This window comes from Puntigrus tetrazona, chromosome 25 (assembly GCF_018831695.1).
Source record: "Puntigrus tetrazona isolate hp1 chromosome 25, ASM1883169v1, whole genome shotgun sequence".
Lineage (NCBI taxonomy): Eukaryota > Metazoa > Chordata > Actinopteri > Cypriniformes > Cyprinidae > Puntigrus > Puntigrus tetrazona.
This window is the reverse complement of record NC_056723.1, coordinates 8801394-8823728: the sequence shown is the minus strand read 5'-3', so window position 1 is coordinate 8823728 and position 22335 is coordinate 8801394. Positions and strand designations below refer to the sequence as shown.

The window sequence follows — 22335 nt, the reverse complement described above, 5'->3', positions numbered from 1 at the left end:
TCAGGAACAAAAAGAGGAACAGATGTAAGGTAGGAACACAGAGCGACGTCAGCTGGCTAAAATTATCCGAGGACATCCCTGCTCGGCCACGTGGGCCGGCTGAGTGGGAGAACTCTTCTTCTGGAGCGGGGAACACCTCCTGTCAGTGGAAGCCCATACAAATGGGACAGAGAGCATAAATCTTCCCCCCGAGGCCTTAGACACACCCTCATCCTCTGGCTCGAATTGTCCTCTGACTCGCAGTAGCGTGAGGAAACAACTGCAGCTCTCTCTGGACAGGAGATGTGCAAACGGCTCCTTTGACAGATGTCCACTTTTACCGCGTGGCTCTGGCCCGAGAGCTTCCGACTATTGACGCGGCTCATCTTCGCTTCTGTTTATGTGTTTATCAGTTAAAACAGCAGATGGGAAGATGGTTGAGAGATGTTTCAATGAGGCGTAGCAGGCGTAAGAGGCCTCATTAATCTTCTTCAACTTGATGTTGGTGGGAGGCATCTACCTGAATGGGCGAAGAACAAAAAATATACTATAAAATGTAAAGCTGCAATCATAAATGTATTTCTTCAAATCATAAATAAAAAACAGTCGCTGTTGCAACTGAAAGGTGGGGATCCCATTCTTGCATCTGCCATATTACAAGTCTACTCACTCTTACGCCACATCTGTGAAACTTTGTAAACCAAATAACATTAGGATCCATTTACTTGCACTGCATGGAAGTACTTTACTTCAGTTGTGCGGACAAAAAAACACTGAGACATTTCTCAGAGTATCTTCTATGTTCAACAATAGAAAGAAACTCATAGGTTTGGAACATATTGAGGGTAAGTAATTTTTAATTTTTTTGGTAAACTATTAATTTACAATGGTGCCAAAGTCTTTACATGACATCATGACTGTGTGAATGCTCAATGTGGTTACAATATCCAGTTGTCAACACATGCATGCGTTTTGTATTTTGTTTATAACCATGGTGGGATTAGTTTTTTGCAAAGATGCTCAAACTTCAAAAGCAGCACTGTTTCATTCCCAAAGATTCAAGCCATATGTTGACTACGAGCTAAGTATTCAGAATTTCAAATCCAAACCATTTTTCATGTGTGATAATTCTCAAAATGTCTTTTCAGGGTTACAAATTTGTGCCATTAGAGAATGAAGCCTTAGGCCTATTATGACATAATTATGATAAATAGGCTCAAAACGGCATTCTTGAATTTATTTTTATTTGGTTTCACTTTATTTTGATGGCCCCTTTAACGCTTTCTGTTGACTATAAGTAAAATTGCACCTCGGGGTATTGATGACAAATAACGGGGTACTGACACAAATTAAATCTGTAAATCTGTCCCTTTGTTTCATATTACAAGTAACAAAGCTTATTGTGATTTTTTGGATGGGAAGCATGCTACAATGTTCTGTTCATTAACTGAAAACAGGATAGACTGACTGAAATCTTTTTTTTTTCTTACCCAGTTCTTAGAATATACTGAGCTTACACTTAATCGGCATGTAAACGCACTCACTTTTTAAACTCACAGTCAAGGTTTTTTACATTGTAAACAAATGTAAAAAAGATACTGGTGCTCTGCATAGAAAGACAATTTGCATTAAACGTGAATACGAGAACACTGCACCTGAGGGCAATAGGAGCGGCCTACTTTAAGCGCATTACACATGAAGCCGGTGCCCAAGCATGGCACATTGTTCTAGAAAAGATACCTGGCATACTCCCATTTCCTAAAGCTACAGATTTTACAGACACGCAGATTATCATAATACAGCTTTTACTACAGCTTTTACTTATTTTTTCTTTTTTTAACAAAACAGGTTTGAATTACTTACAATTATTTTTTTCTTATGCAATTTTTTTACATTTTTTTTATGACCGACATATTTCTTTTGTCAGCTGACTGTTTATTTAAGAGGGCCAGGTCTGGTGGAATTTTGGAAATGCAGACACATGACATGAAAACAACAGGGCACGCACCAGCTGGATACATTGACATGAATCAGAGGTTGTTTTCAAACCAAGCATCAGCATAGCGATATCATCTGGAAGATATTAAAAAAGGTTTTATCAGGGCGTGTCGCTATCTTTTCAGCCTCCCACATTTTCTCACTCATTCTGTTTCTCTTATACAACACACATAAATTCTTCCCTCACAGATGAGTTGTGAACAGAAGACAGAGGTGTGTCTGAAGTAGCTAACCTCAACCATTATACACTGGAAACAGTGCTGAGGGACACTTGGGAATTCACAAATATGTCATTCCTCCCCGTCTCCTTGGAGTTCATTGTGAGTTGCTAAATTTATTGCATGGAAAGACCCCAAATGTTTGGCAGAAAACGGGGTCTTGGCCATTGATATGTCTGTTTGAAAGATAACTAGCTTTGACTGAACTCTGGAGGCCAAGAAGATAGAGGATCTTGGGTTATTTGGGAGAAATACCTGAAGTTTAAAGGAATAGTTCGTGCACAAATGAAAACTCTGGCATCATTTATTCATGCTTGGGTCATTCCAAACCTGTATGACTTGCTTTTTTTTACGTGGAACATAAAAGATCATTTGAAAAACGCTTATTTCATACAATGAGTGTCGTTTAGGACCAACATTGTTTTGAACCCTACTGGCATTCATCATGGGGACAGTTAATGTGAAAAAATTAAAATCAGCCAATGTTTTACTCACCCTCAAATCATCCCAGGTGTATACGACTTTCTTCTTTCAGACGACTCTAATCTAATTCTTGCTCTTCCAAGCTTTAGAATGAGAGTAGGAGAGTGTTTTTTTTTTTTTCCACCCATCCATCAATAAAATATGTGACTCTGGGGGGGTGAGTGAAGGTCTCCTGTGAATCATTGCATTTTTGTAAGAAATTTTTTTATCGATTCCTAGTATTTTACACTTTTTTTTTTTAAGCTTTTTGATACTTTTATTCAGCCAAGACCCATTTAAATGATCGAATTTTATTCTAAAGACGTTACACGTTACAAAATGTCGATAGTATACAAAATATCTTTCTTATCTTTCACTAAATTACTGTTTTATTGCAGTTTGATCAAATAAATGTAGCTTAGTGGCACATAAAAGACTTCTTTCATTGCAGTGTAATGTACCATTAACTCTGTATTGAAGGATCTCATTGGAAAAGCCCTGCCCAGTCCACAGATGCCCATAGGGCGTATAACCTACGTAAGGGCAGGCACACAGATATAAGTGGGAGCTAAATGAGTGTATCCTCCCTAAACCAAAGACGGAGGGGAGAGGAATTTTCCAGAAGTGGTGTGAAAGGCCCATGTGTGTCTTCAGTTTAGACTGCAGCAACTAAAGAGAGAAAAACAGAGAGAAAGAGGCAGGGAAGAAGAGAGAAAAAGATCAAGATTAGCTAATGAAATTGGGTAAAGCACGGCTTGCTCAATATATTGTCATTAGAGAGCAAATGAACCCACCCATGTTGTCTGGGAGAGAGGTGAAGTTGGGAAACTCCTTCCACATGATGCAGGATTCTCCTCAGATGCCGAAAACATGACCAAGAAGTCATTTAAAGACACTGTTTTTTTCCCAAATGGATAAAAAAGGTAGACCTTACCTCTGTGTAACAAATAAAGAAGATGGATATTTAAAAGAACGTTTAATACAAAGTGTATTTTAAGAGATCATGGGGGTTCAAAATGGTTTATTCCTTTGTGATATGGACCACAAAAGTTAGAAGTATGAGATCTGAAATCTGCAATACTTGCTCATGGGACATTTTGGCAAACCTAGCTGGACTAAACTGTCCCAAACCATTAACTATCATTAAAAAATGGAAAAAGTAATGCAAATTATGGTAACCGTTGCATTTCAGCAAAAATACAAATGCAATATCTCATAAATAACCACAAATGACGGTAGTTTTCTCGCACTAGTACACCATTTAGGCACAGCAAGAAACAAGCTGGTGGTGGATCTCTAAGCATTTCACCCAGTGCCCGGTGAACCCACTTCACACAACTGTTAATCTTTCCACACTGTTGCCGTTTACCAAAGCGTTAGCATGGCAACGGGAATAAACTGGTGCTGTTGCTTGAGGAGGTGTTTTGTATAAACAGTATCCTCTTTATTTCAGTGCTATCAGATTTATGATCTGAAACCAACAGATGAGTCTGTGGCAAAACACTCCGTTCTCATTAGAATACAAGGCAGAAACAGAGTCCTTCTTACATGTGTATGAATGTAAATGCTGTTGTGCTTTGATCCGCACAACAACATGGCTGCAAGCTGTTGTGTTGTGATGAAGGCAGTTGACTATGTTAGCACGACAAAAATCTTTCAAGAAACTCAAGATAGAAGTTATAGGCTGTCGACAGAAGCAGCAAAGCAGGTTTTCTCATTCTCAGATTAACTCTAGCACAACAGTGTTATACAGTGCAATACAATGTACAGTATCTATAAATACTTATATACTTGCATCAAATCATAAGATATAAAAATATCACAAAATAGTGAGCATTAGTTGTAAACATTGAAGGCATGGTTGAAATTAAACCAGCAATATTACTTTTAATCATGTTTAATCTGTTTACAACTAATATACAGTAAAATATAATAAAGTTTTCAATTGTTCTGAATTGTATTGGTTAGTTTTACTAGTAATGTCAGATGATCATGTCAGAAAATAAAGGTTTTTGCTTGCATTATATATTTATTATTATTATTATTATTATAATTATGTATAATTAAACACATTATGTATTTTCATGTTCTTATGTTTTATATTATATAAAGTATATTTAATATATTAAGATAACATATTTTCCTTGCATGTGTTTATACATAATAAATATACACAATACACACATTATGTAAAAAAAGAAAAAAATATATTACTTTGGATGCGATTATTCGTGATTAATTGTTTGACAGCACTAGTTTTTACTCTAAATGGTTTTTAAGATCATGGTGGTTTTAACAGAAACAAAACAAAAAAAACATAATAACCTTATCTGTCTTTACCTTAAAATCATGCATAGTATTAACAAATTAAAATTAAAATTAAAACTTAAAAACTAGTATTAACAAATAAAAATATTATTTTTAAAACACAAAATACAGGACTAAATAAATAAATAGAAAGGCAGAGAGCAGAAGAGAATTGTAGTTTTGGGGTAAAATATGACTCAAACATGTACTTTGTGAGTTTCCCTCACCTCTTTCAGTTCTTCACATTATCATATATAAACACAGGAGGTTTCTGTGAAGATGCAAAACAGGATAGCAAATATTGCAGAAACACTGCATATGATTTTGTTTCACAGCCATTCATGTAAATGTACATAATCCATTAGCATAACCTGCCTGATCACCTTACGCTGCGAGTCCCAGCGAGGATGCAACACTCCAGCTGAAATGATTGCCCCATACATTTCTGCATTTACTCCATTACCTCAGACTCTAAGAATTCCAGAGCCACAGACTTATCAGTACAGCATGTTTGTATAAACACCAGGACATGCTGTTACCAATTCATTCCATGGAATAAACGGTATTCGGTTTCAGAGATCTGGATGAGGAAAATACAAAGATGTGTGCATGTACAGACTTTAGCATCACCTGGCAAACCAAAGCGATCATACGAGCAGAAGAAATAGGATTTGATGTATATTACGTGAATGGCTCTGAGTTTATAGAAAAGAGTGCTTATTGCAGCTTTTACGTTATCTTATCCCTCTAATTCACTACAGCTCAGATCCTCAGGCTTAGTGTTTCAAGGCAAGGGAGGTGCAACTAAGTAACATCCAAACAAGTCTGTGACAGTTCGTATTGTTCACGATACTTGGCTTGGAAGTTACAGTGATACAAAGACCGGCATTCCATGAGGTGCATTCTTTCAGCAAGCATGGACCAGCTCTCTAGTGAATCAGTCTCAGGGGAAGGGAAATGACTGTGTTGTGTAATGCCAAAACAAGCCAAGCACGGCCATGAAATAATGCTAAAGGTTTATACTCTCACAGGCTTGTTAGCAGTCAAGTAAGAAGGTCAGACTGATTCAAATGTCTTTTGAGGAAACGGTTATCAGGTTTGGAAAAACGAACGTTATATAAAGGTTGTGTAAATACAATTGGTCACCCAAAAATTAAAATAATCAAATACTCAACCTGTGAGAAATGCGTAAACACTTGCTCACGTTCCTCTCGCAAATCTGTATGTCTGTGCATGTTTTGTGCACTTTTAAAAGTAGGGTAGGTGATTTCGGAGTGACTAGCAACAGCAGACTAGCTTTGGATGCATGAGATCCCACCCTCCTCGCATAATCAGTCTCAAAAGCCGCATCACAGCACACCAGCGACAGCAAGGCTAACCTTTATCATAAAAGCTGTGCTGTGGACTATTTTTAAAACTCTTTGGCCTGGTATCATAGACAGGACTAAGCCCAAGCAAGGATTAGGCTTTAGTTCAATTGGGACATTTAAGTCATTTTTTATAAACACGCCTTAGAAAAACGACCGGTGTGCATCTTAAGACAAAACAAAGGCACTGACATGTTTTAAGATCAGCCAGAGTTTCTTTCAGTTGAAACTGCTCAGATTTACATTTTAGTCTAGGACTAGGCTTAAGCCTTGTCTGTGAAAGTGGGGGAAGGTTGAACAAGCCTTTAATTAGCTCTGTTTGTACATCAGTAAACATATTAAAATCTGAATTAACTTACGCTGAACTAATATGAGGTGAATACTTTTTTTTAAGCAAATGTTGAACATTGCTGGAAAGTAGCTCCGAAAATAAATGTGATGACAGATTTGGGTGTAACAAGGGTCAAAGGTTAAAAGTTAAAGGCCAAGAATTGGGCCAATTCTGACATTTCTGTGTCACCATCAGTGGAATGTACCATGCATTTCGAGACTTGAGAGACATACTGTCTCACTGTCTTTCAATGGCAAATATCTATTTTTTTTTTTTTGATCCTAAAGATGGATGGGTGGAAAAAACTGTTGGAGATGTAAAAAAAAAAAAAGATCTGAAACATTACAAGAGCCAGATTCTGACCCCTCACATTCTCACCTCAGTACTTCTCCTTCACAGAGAGGTGATACCCAGTGACATCAGCACCATTCAGGAAGAGGAATCCCCTGCTTTTTGTACCGATAAAGTATATTTATCTCTGTTTAACCTTCCCACCTTTAGAAATCCCCCGTATTTAAACCACATTAAAGTAAAGTAAACCCTTTCGGCGCAAAAAGACGATAGAAAAAAGAAGCTTTTGATATCCATGTCCATAAAAGGTAGTCACACATTCCTGCTGGAGACGTTTATTAGCCCTTCGATTTTTTCTCGAACAGCTTACTAAATCCAGAGCACAGCTTTTAACTTCTTATCTCTCTACAGTAAAAGCATATTAAGTGAGGAGTTTCATACATATTTATGTAAAGTGCTTCAGTCAACGTGCACCGTAATTATTGTAAAGTAGAGCATATCAAGATGAAATACTAAAAACACATGGCCATACAGGCAGCAAAGAGCTCTTATCCAAACCAGTCAACTAAATACTGTATAAATATATATATCTATATTATTGTTTATTGTTTAAATAAAACATCCAATTATAAGAGAGACTTACAGCCTTATGTGCGTTGTGTGTTGAAAGACAATAGGATGTGCCTCATCTATGTGGATTGGAGCTGTAAAAGACAAAAAAAAATAGCATTACCCAGAATGCACTGCACAACTTGGTATGTATTTGGTTATGCAGTGCCACTTGCTCTTCGGAGATTGTACAACACAGTGAGAGAGCAAGAAACTCACTTACAAAACCTCAGAGTGGATGATTCAAACATGCAAAACAACCTAGAACTCCTCACTGTAAGTATGTTTTATCATAAAAAAATATTGGTAGAACTCAACTATTGAATTGTGTGAGCAGAATCAAACAATAGAGGACCTACTGAATGAGTATAGCAGATGTTTTTTGGCTTTCATGTAAAATCCTTATGCCATATTCACTTTTCTCGGTGAAACTACAGTAGGCCTGAGGGGTTGAGCACTGATGGATTGTGTTTGCCTCTGCTTGTACGTTTTCCAAGGTGAAGTAGGGGAAATGAGACAGTGTACAAAGGCAGGAAACTGAGGCAGTTGCTAGGCTATGCAAACTAAACCTGGAGAGCCCATGGTTAATGGGGCCTGTGAAATCTGTGTCAAACACTGTTAAATAAACATCAGGACCAGCAGTAACACAATGCAGCAAGAATGTACTGGAATAATCATTATCATCTTTCATTGTTCTGTGGATTCTGTGCATTCTTGACTTAAGCAGCGAAGCCTACTTTGCAAATACTTCAACTTTGATCTGTGATCGGCCTATCTTGACTTAAATAGTTTAAAGATTTGTTTGAACGAAACACCTTTAAAGGTCTCCCGTGGATGAAACGCAATCAATTCGGGAGAGACTACCCAAACACAATGGCCCAAAAAAGTATTTAGATACTTACGCTAGGTTTTAAAGAACATAGAAATAGCAAACATAATGACATAAATTAAGACATTTACTCAACATTGTTTCAATTAGTAACAATAAAAAAAGTTGTTAAAAATGAGCAAATTGTGACAAAAGTGTTGTGGATTTTGGGTGCCATTGACTTTCATAGGATGGAGGATGGACAAAAACATGGACGTCAATGACACCAAAAATGGTTTTGCGCTGGAACATTCTACAAAAGATCTTTGTGTTCCACAGAAATGCCTGCAGGTTTGAGAAAAGTAAATGATTTTTGGGTGAGCCGATCTTTTAACTGTTTACAAAACAACTTTACAAGACGTGGTGTTAAAATTGGATGTGCCACATTATCAACGCATATGACATGTAGTTCTACAGTTCAAAAAGTTAACTCAAATGTCCAAAAACACCTTACAGATTGGAAATATACAAAAGAAAGTAATCCACTGTGCTTAAAACATTTTTGTGCTATCCAAAATAAATAGCCATCATGCCAAAGCTAAACACTCCCAGTGAATAATAAGTTGCACTAATGTCTTAAATGGTCTTAGTGGAATCTGAATACCACATGACTCTTCATGGTGTCTGGGTGGGGCTTCTCAATATTACTGCCCTAGAGAGAAAAAGTGATAAACAGAACTGGAGACAAATAGATAGAGTGAGTAAGAACATCAAACAATGGTCTAATAAACCATAGGTGGGTGGGGAGAACTCATTTAATATCATATTTGAGCTGACACACAATAAAAAAAAGGCAGGAAACAGAGGAGTGTACGAGATAGACAAAAGCACAAAAGAGTGCCGAAAGAACCCGAAGCCAACCGCAGATATGATTTAAAGACCGTTTGGGCTGTGCCAGGGATTTGCTTTATTTGCTTGCTCAAAGTTGGTATGAGCATGCCTGGATGACAAAGTACACCTGAAATCCTGGATGAAACTGATCTCATCTGCTTCACATCAGCGCTCCATATGCTAAAACTGCAGGGCTGGGTTCAAAATATTGATTTGAATTGATTTCTATAAACCAATGATTCCCAAAAAATTGCAGATACGGTTTTCAGTTGATCAAAACTTACTAAACATTATTTCAGCATGCCTGCCATTCAATAAATCACATTAAGCTTTGTGTTTTGCTACTTTTGATAAGCAAAAAGTCTCTCAAGCTTTCAAGTTCTGTAATTTTTTTTATTACAAAGTCTTACCAACAAATGCTGTTTTGGTGCTCTTATAGTGTGCTTTAGACACCTAGATTCAAACGTGTACGTGAATATGAATGAACATCAGAAAGTGATTTGAAAGATACAGTGCAACTTATCGAAACGTTACGTGTCTCTATCTTCCGAATACTCGAATCCTGAAATTTGTGTAAATATCTTCTGGAAAAAAAAGAACCTATTTGGAAAACCGTTGAGCAGTTCTCACTATTCAGGATTTACATGTTTAGAGTTACAAGGTTTTATAGTAAACTGAGGTGACTAGAAATTGGCTCCTGTAATGGCAGCCAGCACATAAGCAAATTCTTTCTTGTTTTCTCTTTTTTAGGAGGAATGTTGTTGGAGAAGCTTATCAATCAGTCAGACAGCTGACATTTATCTTGCAGTCTGACTCGGCCTCCCTCAGCTGTAGCCTGTATTCACATTCCTATCACATTTACCTGGAGCATCTGGACGAGTCTCATGCCGTTGGATCATTTGCAAACAAAGTAAGTTACAACGAAAAGTCACAGAACTCGCCAAGCAGGGGTTGGAAAACGTTTCCTTGACAATATTGTTGCCATAGAATCACAGTCAAAACCTTAACCACGCACTTCCCAATAGGGAAATGACAGATTGATAAGAATGCTGTTCAAACCTCAGATGAGCCCTGGGCCAAACCTAAAACCTGGTTGACAAAAAGGTGTCGTATCCTACTCAGGAAAATGATGGCGAGCGGCTTGCCATTCACAAGTGGCAGCTTCGTATTTCTATCAACAAATCAATGAAGGCTGGTGCTGTATATAGAGCAACATATATAGAATGTGGAAGAGCGTCTCCTGCTGGAGAACCCAGAAGAAACAGGTGTTCATATCAACAATATTTCTGTTTTTGTAAATAACATATATATATATATATATATATATATATATATATATATATATATATATATATATATATATATATATATATATATATAACTCTGTATTTAAAATTAAAACATATGTATATTTGTATAGATTGATAGACAGATAGATACCCTAATAAAAAAAGAAGTAATATTATTGACATTTTAATATTATTCACATTTTACTCCAAGTACTACTTGTGCACAATGCACATTTCTTCAAAGCAAGCCTAATTTTTTTTTTTTGGTCACTATTGATGAGTATTGTGATATTGTATCATTAGCTCAATAAAGTACACTTCAGTATATCTTTAGTAGGATTTCAGCACTATTTCTGACAATTTAAGATCATTAAGTACACAATTAGTTATTCAAACTGATCAGACAGTAAGTACAAGAGTTTATTATATCAAAAACCCAACTGCAGGGAATTCTCTTGTTAAGTACATAAAAAAGCAAGCGTATTTTTAATATACTTAGCATGAAATAAAGATATTTATTTTTCACTAGGGTATATGTATCTAGTGCATCTATTAATGTCTCTATCTATTACCTGATTTATTGCCGTTTTAATGTGGTAACGCCAGATTATTTTACAATACGGTTTATATTACACTACACAGTGAACCAGCTGAGTTTATACACGCTTATCTAGGAACATTTTCTCAGCTAAAGGCCAGATAAACATGACCACGTTGAGGAGGGGGCTCTGGCAAAACAAACGCATTAGAACGAAAGCTGAAAAGACACCACCTCATATTTAGCCAGCATGTTTTTTTCCATACTGTCATATCTAAAGCGTCCGTAAAAAGCAATCTTAACAGTTTTGTGGAGTAGCAAGCAGAATTCCAGCAGAATTCCTATTCGTCACATTTCTGCTGTCACCCGTAGGATCCTCCGGGGATTTGGACGATCTCCCTGTCCTGTCTCGACTCTTCACGTGTGGGGCCTGCGCTATAGTTTCACTAAACAGAAGCGACGCTTTGCATCTGGGTTTCATCACCTCAGGGAGCTACAAATCAACAATCATCTCTCTCACGCCGTTAGTGCTCACGGGGAAAACAAGAGCTAGGGAGGCAAGCGTGCAAGTAAGTGTGCTTCGTGTTTGGTGGGGAAAGCACCATGTAAATAAATTCCTGTGCGAGGGGCTGACATTGAAGGAAAGAATTCCCTTCTGGAAAACTCCACCCTAGTGTGGCGTGAGGTGAGGGGAGGTGAAACAGTCGAGCCCCTCGTGCGACCGCGGACCGTTACGATGGGAGGAAATGACGCTATAGCCTTAAGTTCGCCGCCATTAGAGACAATGGAACCGGGCTTCCTTGAATTGTGCCTAGTTTCCACAGCTCAGTGTAAGACAACACACGGAGGGCTAACTTTTCCCTAAAAGTGCCGGCCTGGATTGGAATTTTCAATGGTGTGAAACGGTCAAGACATTAACGCGAGCGTAACACCTGTCCCCTGAGATCCCGAACTTGTACGTCATAATATATTTGGATACATAATTGAACCAATTCACATGGGGAAAAAAAATCTATTCATATTACTGCAAAACCTTTATTGGATTACAAAGTGAAAGCTAAAATAAAGTGCACTTTTAGACAAGAATGAAATGAGAGTAAAATCTATTTTTCAGTAGCTGAAGAACAAAAGCACATCATTGCTTCTGTTTATTAACACTAATCTGTTAATAATAAGAAATCACATTGATAACACTTATTCAGTTATTGCTTATTATTTCCCAAAAATGAGAATCTGGAATAGCATTACGATTAGTCATACAAATACATTAATTTCTTAATAAAATGATGGCAGGATATATTTATGTGTACTGCATTAGGGAGAAACTGGCCCAAAAACCAATCCTAGATGTTCCCTCAGGAGGCCATGATCTTCTTCTTGCACTCCATGGAGCACAGCAGCATGCCCTGCATGGCCATGAAGCGCTGGCCCATAAGGCACTTGGAGCAGCAGGAGCACTGGAAGCACTGGGGTTCGGCGTGCCAGTGGTGCTCTCCGTACGACACACGCTGAGCCTCGGGCTCGATGGGGTTCTGACAGGCCACACAACACTGTGAACACAGAGAGATACAGATAAAAATCTGTGCTTGACTCACTCACAAACATCTTTGATTGGACAATTAACCCAGTAATATATTTTTTAAAGTGCCTCTATTATGGGTAATGAAAGGTGCACATTGAAACCGGGTTGTTTTGGTCACCATTGACTTCCATTGTAGGAAAAATAATACTATGGAAGTCAATGGTGACCAAAAACAGCCTGGTTACAAACTTTCTTCAAAATATCTTCCTTTGTGTTCGGCAGAACAAAGAAATTCATACAGATTTGGAACTACTTGAGGGTGAAGAAATGAGGACTGAATTTTCATTTTTGGATTAACTATTCCTTTTCAACTTTTACTTAGAGCTGTGTTACACACTGAAAGAAATGTCATTTTAAAAAACTTAATCTGAATATCTGAACTTGCCTTCCTAAGCCGATGAGTCATAAGGGCTTTGTGTCATAGTTCAGAGAGGTCGGTGGTGTCCAGTATCACACGACTCCATTAAGAGCGCTTCCACCCTCGCTGTCCTGTGATTATCATATCACTGGCACTTCCTAAATCTCCTTAACCTGCTTCTGAACCAATATGGCTGATGAACACATGCCGAGCCTGTTAGGTTTAATAGCCCAGGCTTAGCAGGAATTTACTTCCATTTAGGTGTGACATCAATGATACTTGAACAACGTGAGGGGATGTAAAACTAGCTGCTAAACATTTCTCTTGTTTGAAGTGCTTGAGCAGCATAAAATAGTTCTGAAATGTGTTGCGTCACATGGCCTCTTGTTGCAGGTGCTGATACAGTAATCCTAAAACACACGCACACACACATATATATATAATATCTGAAGTATATAAAGTAATTTTGAAGTCCTATTTAATTATAAAAAACATGTTTTTTTCATAATTCAAATATTTTACCTGTATTTAAGGATACATTTATATTTATTTACAACATTATTTCTCTTAATGACTTTGCATCTCACAATTATAACTTTTCCCCTCTTATTCATGACTATATCTGAATGCAAAAAAATACTTGTATTTTTGACATCTTCTTGTTTTCCTGTCATTATAGATCTCATCTTTATACTTTTATTTTTCACAATACACCTTAATGCATCCCAAAGTCACTGTCATCTTTGTATAGACCAGAGAGACGGAGATGGAGAAAAATTAAGGAATGTCTCGTCTTTACCACAGCGTGGTTCTTCATGTAGCAGGGTTTGCAAACAGGCTTCTCATTCTCCATGACGTAGGTCTCTCCAGCCAGCACACAGTCACAGTCAAAACAGCAGAAGTGCTTCAGGTGCCAATTGTGGCCCTCAGCCTGGGTGTACTCATTACTGAAGATGAGCTGGAGACCACACACACACACACACACACACACACTCACTCCTTAGTACCGTGCTTTAAACCATATGGTATGTTAAAAACAATTAAACAACAGTCGACAGAATTGCATTCATTATTTTACTCGTTTGAGATCCTAACACAAAACATACGGTTAGGCCTAAATATCAGGGATGACAGTGAAATTCATTTAAACCTGGAAATAATCAAAGCTTTAAGGTTTTCAAACAAGCAGAAATGCTGCACTAATCAAATGTAAGCAAATTGGTGACACTGACCATGTGACCTGCTTTGCCTCCACTCACCTCATCGCACCCTGCACATCGAGGCTTTTCGCTGTCTCCGTAATGACGGCCACAGTACAGCTGACCCTTCTTCCAGAAATAGATCATGTCCACCAGTAACTCGGAGCAGGTACAGCACACGAAGCACGCGGGGTGCCAGAGTTTATCGTAGCCTGCCCGCTCTGCGTACACGGCCGGCTCACCCTTCTTCATGGGCAGCTGGCAGCGGTGACATGACTGTGGGAAGAGATCCGGTGAGGAGTTCAGCTCGGCAGAGACATCAGTGAAGAGTGGGGCAGGTTGGACCAGAGTGGAGTTAAGGTCATTGCACACCGAGTCCCAAAGTTTGCAGGTTAAAAAAATAAATGCGACCTCGGGTTGTGTCAATCACGTTTACACACTGCCTCCCAAACTTTCATTCGTCATCAAAAAGGTTCAGATCAGGTTCGATTTTCTGCATTTTTGCATCTGTGGCACGCATTTTAATAGGAAATTATGATAAATATGAAAAAAAAAAAAATGGAAAATGCATCTGAAAATTTTGGACATCATGTGCAAAGACCTTACGACTTGAATAAAACATGAATAAGAAATAAAAAACTCAAATTTCTTTCCAAGATTCAACTATTTCTTGCTCTATTTCATATCTTACAACATGACTATTTCTCATAGCAACTTTATTTCTCACATTTATTATGTTATTTCTTAGAGTATGACTTTATATCTTACAATTACAACTTAATTTCTTGTATTTAAATACAGAGGAATACAATAGTGAAGTATTGCTACTTTACTCAAGTAAATTTCTGTAGTTCTGTAGGTATCTGTAGTTCATCAGTTTTTTCTTTAGAAAGTTTTACTTCACTATACACTAATTGATTTCTTATGTTTATGATGCCATATGTCACAATGAGATTATTTCACACAATTAAGACTCCTTCTTGCATTTATGACTTATGGCATATATGCAATAACCTATTTTTAGAACATTATTGGAAAGCTGCAGCAGAGGGAAAGATTTTCAAGGACTGACAACAAAACATTTGGCTTGTTTATTCGAAAGCTGTAATTAATTTTAAGCATCACAATAAATTTATTGTGATTTTCGGAGCTTGACAAATGTGATTGCCATGACATGTTGTTCTAAGGAAAAGAGCTGGTAAACATCATTTCAATTCTCCTTTTGTGTTCCAGAGAAAAGACTGGACAGGTTTGGCATAGCATGAGGGCGAGTAAACAATGACACAATGTTCATTTTGGGGTAAACTATCTATATAAAACAGGCAAAAACATCAGGCTGATGGCATACATGTGTTCCCGTCATGAGATTTCAGATGCTTACAATAGATTTTGAAAAAATCCACCAGAGCCTGAACATAACCACAGGGACTAAGTGTGGTAATTTATGAAGATCTCTGGAAGAACATAACGTTCATTCCAACTGCCTGACTAACGCAGGCTTGGCAGAATGTGAAGCGCTCCTATGTTAATCGAGTGAATCCAGAGATAAGCGCTGGAGAACGTTTCGACTCCCGTAGCGCACATGTGGTGGAAATAAATACTGCTGCTCAACAGCTCCAAAGGGGATTTTTCATTAATACACGGTGACATTTAAACGCCGATAAATTAGATTGAGAGTCATTTAGATGTAAAGGGATAATGAGAACAGAAAGGTTACAAAAGCTGTTTGTATGTAATAAAAAATGTATCCATGACAATCAACTTTTACGAGCGGAGTTGCATTAAGCAAAACATATATGTAGGAATTGCATACTTACATAGTTACCAGCAGGTCCAGCGGGTGACATCCCAGCAGCCCCCTGGGCGCCAACTTTCCCCATTGTAGCAATAGCGTCACCCTTGTCTCCTGAAGTCCCAGGTTTCCCTCCTGCCCCGAGGCCTTGAGGACCCTTTTCCCCAGCCATACCTGCGTGTTGTCCCATCTCTTCGGGCAGGGTGATGTCACCCATGCCCAACGCCTCGTCCTTGTACTTGCGGACGTACTGCTGCATTTGCTTAACCTCGCCGGGCGAGAGTTCGTGGCAGCGCTCGGGGTCTTGGTCGTGGTCGGGAAGCTGTTTGGCCATCTGTTTCTTGCGGTAATCTGCTCCCGCCGTACCAGCGATGGGCCGCTGCTCCGGAGGCAGAAGCTCCATGTATCGCAGAGCCTGAGAGGACAGAAATTATATTTTATGGTTGATGTGAAATTAGTTGTGGAATATATTTGTACCGTGGTGAATTATGAGTGAAACAGAATATTTAAAACTATATACAGTAATAAAAAAAATTCTGTTAATCAAAGAACAAATAATAAAATGGAAATCTATTGCTGCTTTCATCTATAATCAATTACATGTTGATTAATCAATATTTATTTTCCTACTTGCTGAAGGTAAAAATGACATTATAGTATTAATGTAAATATACATTCATTAAAGGGTTTATGTAAAGATGCACTTGAGGTTACTTACTGTAAATTAGAAGTTGTTATTTTTTAGATCACACTTTATATTAGGTGGCCTTAACTACTTGCATCAAAAAATAAGTTCTGCTATTAAGGTGGGACAAAGGTAAGATTAGAGACAGGTTTAAGGGGGGGTTAATGTGTAAGGAATGGGTCAACATTGTTATTATAAATGCAATTACAGAAATTAATTACATGGATTTTTTTTGTAAAAATACCTATATGCAATATTGTGTACATACATGTTTTTTGTAAGTACACTGTACCAAACGATTCATTTAAATGCAAGTACATAGCATTTAAGGCAACTTAATATAAAGTGGAACTATTTTGTAAGTTTAATGAATGTTAATATGGATAACTCTCATTATACTGCACATACTGTAATGTTGAATAGCTATGGTCAATGGTTTTGTTTCCTAATATTTAACTATTATTTGTTTAAAAGAGAGAAGTCTCAAAAAATGAAGTGGAGAACAGTGGCCTCTAGTGGACCCAAGTATCAAATGTACCAAGTACAAATAAAAGCTTCGCTCTGAAGCATAAATTAAAAAAACCAAATAAAATATTTAAATATATCAAAATATATAATATAACGTAATGTACCAAGCTTTGATTGATCCCAGGTGGAGCCCATTCATAGGTAACGGACTTAACCACATTCGTTTTGGCAGGCACTGGGGTAGGAGATGGAACAACAGTAGTGGCAGCAACAGGGCCTTTAGTTGTGGTGGCAGCACTATGGCCTGGTCCTGATGCAGCAGGGCGGCCTGTTCCCGGGGCAGAAGAGGGGCCTGTTCCCGGGGCAGAAGAGGGGCCTGTTCCCGGGGCAGAAGAGGGGCCTGTTCCCGGGGCAGAAGAGGGGCCTGTTCCCGGGGCAGAAGAGGGGCCTGTTCCCGGGGCAGAAGAGGGGCCTGTTCCCGGGGCAGAAGTGGGGCCTGTTCCCGGGGCAGAAGAGGAGTCTGTTGCAGAGGAAGCAGGAGAGTAAACTCCAGCAGCAGGTGGGGAATAAGCAGGCTGGGTGTTGGGAACAGAGATCTGGCTGGACCCGGGGATAAAGCTGGCAGCAGGAACAGGAGTAGCAGTGCTGACGGCGGCGGCAGGGATGCAGATGGTGACTTGGTTGCCTTTATAAGACGGGATGCCATCTCTCTTCAGCTTGGCTATAAGGCCCGTGTACTTGGTGTCCTCAAAAAGCTTCCCCACCTTCTTATTCTCCTCAGTCTCGAGCAGCACGTCATGGTCCTCAACGCCACACTTGCAATTTCGACAAATCTTTCTGTCAAAAAGAAAAGACAGAATTTTTATTTTTGGGTGAACAGCTTCGGAAACACTTTAAACCATACACTACCATTCAAAACTGCGCTGTCATTTAGATTTCTCTTAAAGAAATCGATAGCTTTATTCAGCAAGGACTTGTTTCCAACATATGTAATAGTGTCAAAATATCACCGTATTTCTAATCGAACAGCATAAAGACACAAATCCCAAACTTTTCAAATGTAATGTATGAAGAACAGAACTGAACAGCAGCATACTGAGGAAAAAAAAGAATTGTGCTAATGTATTTATTGTATTTTAAAAGCTGAAGTGATTGACTGAGAATGAAAGGAGCATATTTTTTACTGTTTTGTTTAGCTAAGAGTCTGATAACATTAGTTTGGATGGCTGCTCACATGTCAAGTTTAGGCATGCACAGATATTCTGTAATTACTTGGAAAAAGAATGGCATGGGCTACATAATAAATCACTTTCGGCATGATTTTTTTAACATTCCTAAAACATATATAATTAAAAGCAAACCATATTGCGTTTTATTGTTCCTGTACAGCAGGTAAAGTATGTTGTTGTTCTGCTGGTTGACTTCACGGTTTACATCGGACATTGCATGAAAGACTCGAAAATAAATAAAAGGTAGAGTCTGTTGACAATTTAAATGGAAAAATGTACGTTTTCTGGTTACGTTGTTGCTGTGTCAATTAGTAGGAGGGTAGAAAATGTTCACGAAAACTAAATTCTGACTTTTTGGTTTGCGAAACTTTGACTAACATTATAAGTGGAGAAAATAAAATGCAATAAAAGTAGAATGTGGCCCCTTTAAATACACTTTGGGCTGTTTAACATATCAATGAGAGCCAAGGAGTAAGACAGATAGTGCTTGGGAAATGCTAAACATAAATCGTAGCCACAAATCCAAAGAGGCTTTATCTTCACCCAAAAGAAATGTTTCAGCGTGTCAGTGATCCAACGCATCAAAGCGCAGATGTTTTTATCCAAAGCCATTTACAAAAGAATGACTCTGAATTCAGTTTATTTTCTCATGATTCTGCATTAACATAACACCTTTGACCTTTTATTCTGAATTTTTAATTAAAATTTTAGTAGAATTTAGTTTAAAATCTCACAACATGGAATTTTTTTTTTGCAATTCTATTTCTGGCACCGATAAAAGACAAATACAGTTAATTGTGACTTTATTTGATCATTTTGACTTTTATATCTTTTTCTATATCTATATTTCTATATGTTTTCTAGTTTGTATCTTACAAACCTGTCTTTTTTTCTCACAATTACAAGTTTAGCTGGCACAATCATACCTTACAATTCTCAGAATTGTGTGAAAAACATATTCGTATTTTTCATTTTGTGGTGGAAATAAGCTTCCATAGAAACCCAACCAAGACCTGACTAATTCTGTTCAGCTCTGGATGGCTAGTCTCCCTTCCCTGCTGCATGGAAACAAAGTCTCAGGCTCTGCATCTGCAATGACCTGCATCCACATTGACGTCTTTTCATTCAAAGAATCCCCGAAAACCCCATGAGAGTGATTGGGAATGGCACGCACCACCGCTGCAGTGATGGAGCTCTGGCACAGGCATCCTGGCACCTGCGGTTCTCGCTTCAGGAAAACCAACAGAGTGCAGCTAATGGCCAGAGCTCTCTCAGTGTGACAGCGGTTTTTTTTTTGCCAAATAGATAAGGTACTGCATTTTGTTGAGTTTGTTAAAAATGACGATGAATAAAGTCACCTCAGCGATGACCCAACATGATTAGATACATCTTTAGCAATGAAAACCACATGCGCGATAATGATAACATTGCACAAATATGTAAGGAAGGAAACAAGCACAAACCGCCAGAAGTGAAGCTCGAAGCCTTCACATTTGTCCTTGCATTTCAGACAGGCAGCTCCAGCTCCGATCTCATGGCCCAGGGTTATCTGGCAAAACAACAGAAGACGTGAGCAAATACTGTTTCCAAAATCACAAACAAAAATCAAAAGAAATTGGTTAAATCATCAGAAATTCAAAAAAAACACTGGCATTTCTTTTATTTGAATTACATGGTGACCTCAGGCGGTCCTTTCCTAGTACATAAAAAAAATAAATCTATCTATACACATATAGAATCAGCATATTAGCATGTTTTCTGAAGAGACACAGAAGACTGGACTGAAACTGTAGCTTTGCCATCAATATAGAACTTTCTTATTTGTAATAACATTTTACAGTGTTACTGTTTCACTGTATTTCTTGTGCTGCCTTGTTGAGCATAAAACATTTAGCGATACATATTTAATAAAATACTAAGTCTAAATAAACAACCTAAATAGATAAACTACGCCAAACTGGGTTAAAATGTCAACTGTTACGACAAAATGTTGCATTTCTTATTTAATTAATTATTTATACTCTATCGTGTCTAACATACAGTAAAAAGACACCAACATGTATAGCATGTTCATGAAAAATGCTCTCTAACCTACATGTACTCCTTTGCTAATTCTTCTGGAGTCTGCTTTTTGTAAAACAAGCAGACAAGATTCATTAAAAGGCTGATGTCATAACAAAGTTGTTTATTTCCTGTTACATGATCAAGTGCTTCTTGAAGCTCCATAGAACTTACTATTTAGGCCAAAAAACACAGGCTTCACAAAATGCTCTCTAGTTTAAAGAGGGACGTCATTTCCATAATTAAAGGAAGGAGTAGAATGCCTCTCTAACTACAGTTACTTTTAATTTCAAGCGCAATATATAGTTGAGAAACATGTGAAATCAGTCTACCTCACTAGACATTATAATATTTATTTTAGAAAGCTTATTCCTGTCTCAGCAGATCTCAGCTCTAAAGCTTCTCGGGTGGAAGACCTCCTTATAAGGTCAAGTATTTATCAAGATGGAGAACGCCTGGAGGGCTTAGCACATCTCCTTGGTTAAAGAAGAACATTTTTCTGCTTAAAAATCAAGACCTGAGGACTTTCAGGCATTTTTTATACCTACACTAGCTCCTGAGAAAATATCTATTTGACACAAAAAAATTTGTGGCAATCGCAAGTATTTAGAAAATGTTTTTTTTTTTTTTTTTTTTTTTTTTTACTGCATCTGTTAAAATAAAAATTGTAGTAAAGTAGCACTAATGTAATCTACAATGCATTATATTTACCTCTTCTGCCATTTAATAGGTTTGTAAGAAATAGGTTGAAATAACATGTTACTAATTCTAAATGAATCAAATAAATGTTATGAATAAATTATGGAGTCTGCCAGTTAAACTGCATCAGATTTGTGAATGAATCATTCAGACTGGTTTGCGAATCGGATTCAAATAAATCTGATTGCCAAGATTTTAATCAAAAACGACTTGAAATTCATTCAGTCCATTATTCACATCGCATCGAACGCATACACCCTTTCTTTCAGTCATCATTCATTTGAAGAACTTTCGTCAAAATGTTGCTAAATAAGAATAACGTTGTACAGATTTGAGAGCAACACGAGGGGCAGAAATGGGTTTTGGGTTGAAATAATACTGGAAGCTGTGGAGGAAGTTTACATCTTGCGTAAACCCACTTCTTTCTTTACCAGACATGCACTGTATGCCTTTCACCACTAAACTTCAACCATTACTATTTGGCTTGTGGTTGAATTGCTGCAATAAGTGATGAGAGAAACCCACTTGCTGCATAAGAAAAGTGAAGGAATCTATGGATTTAAACATACTTCCAGCCTGTTTACGGTTTGGAAAAGGAACATCTATAGGTTCTGTTCACTAAAACATGAAATTCAATGAATGTTTCTAGCAAATAAAGAAAAAAAACAGGCTCTTCCTTTTATGTTGTACTTCCTATTAATGACCACTTCCTATTTCTCACTAAATGTAGACAAGTTTTGTTTATCACACGGCCTCGAGTGAGAGTTGTAATGCCAAATGCTTCGCTATGGATAACAATGGCAGTGGCTTTACCTTTAAGGGCGTTGCCGAATGTTTCTAACGTTTTGGACCATCACCCGTTCAATAAGCATACCTTTTTAACTTCTTTCTCGATCTCCATTCTTGCCGAGCCTGTTTAGATGTGACAACCAGCGCTGACTCTATTCCCACCGGCAACTTTCCCTGACGGGTCACTTTTGTTGAACGGGACAAACTCCCACCTCTGTCCCTCTGCCTCACACTTACTCACGCCGAAAGACTTCCGTTCATTGTGAATGTGCACTGCTCAGCCAATAGGAACAGAGACGCAGATGTGAACTACCAATCAGAGCTCTGTATGAGATGTCTCAGTTACAAAGTGAAACGCTCAGGACAGATTAGTAGCGCTGGAGGC

General features: G+C 37.9%; 1 protein-coding gene and 1 long non-coding RNA gene across 2 annotated transcripts; one reads left to right on the top strand and one right to left on the bottom strand.

Moving 5' to 3' along the window:
- The first annotated feature begins 679 nt into the window (after positions 1-679).
- LOC122331118 lies at positions 680-11953 on the top strand. Its single transcript, XR_006248132.1, has 3 exons — positions 680-824; positions 10012-10171; positions 11461-11953. It is a non-coding gene; the product is annotated as an uncharacterized LOC122331118 (long non-coding RNA).
- Positions 11954-12099: 146 nt separating this feature from the next.
- Positions 12100-22195, bottom strand: tes (testis derived transcript (3 LIM domains)). Its single transcript, XM_043228577.1, has 7 exons — positions 22036-22195; positions 19865-19950; positions 17337-18009; positions 16045-16434; positions 14288-14503; positions 13828-13986; positions 12100-12638 (listed from the first exon to the last, which is right to left on the bottom strand). Exons 1-7 carry the CDS (start codon positions 22060-22062, stop codon positions 12444-12446), a joined length of 1746 nt encoding a protein of 581 aa, XP_043084512.1. The 5' UTR covers positions 22063-22195; the 3' UTR covers positions 12100-12443.
- Positions 22196-22335: the final 140 nt, after the last annotated feature.

What these genes read in the sequence shown, in the direction of transcription:
- tes (XM_043228577.1), bottom strand. Translation starts at nt 22,062, where the DNA reads ATGGAGATCGAGAAAGAAGTTAAAAAG. An exon ending in CTGGGATCAATCAAAGCTTG is followed by an intron (nt 16,435 to 17,336) that starts GTACATTACGTT and finishes CTGTCCTCTCAG; the next exon opens with GCTCTGCGATACATGGAGCT. An exon ending in ACATGAAGAACCACGCTGTG is followed by an intron (nt 12,639 to 13,827) that starts GTAAAGACGAGA and finishes CTGTGTTCACAG; the next exon opens with TGTTGTGTGGCCTGTCAGAA.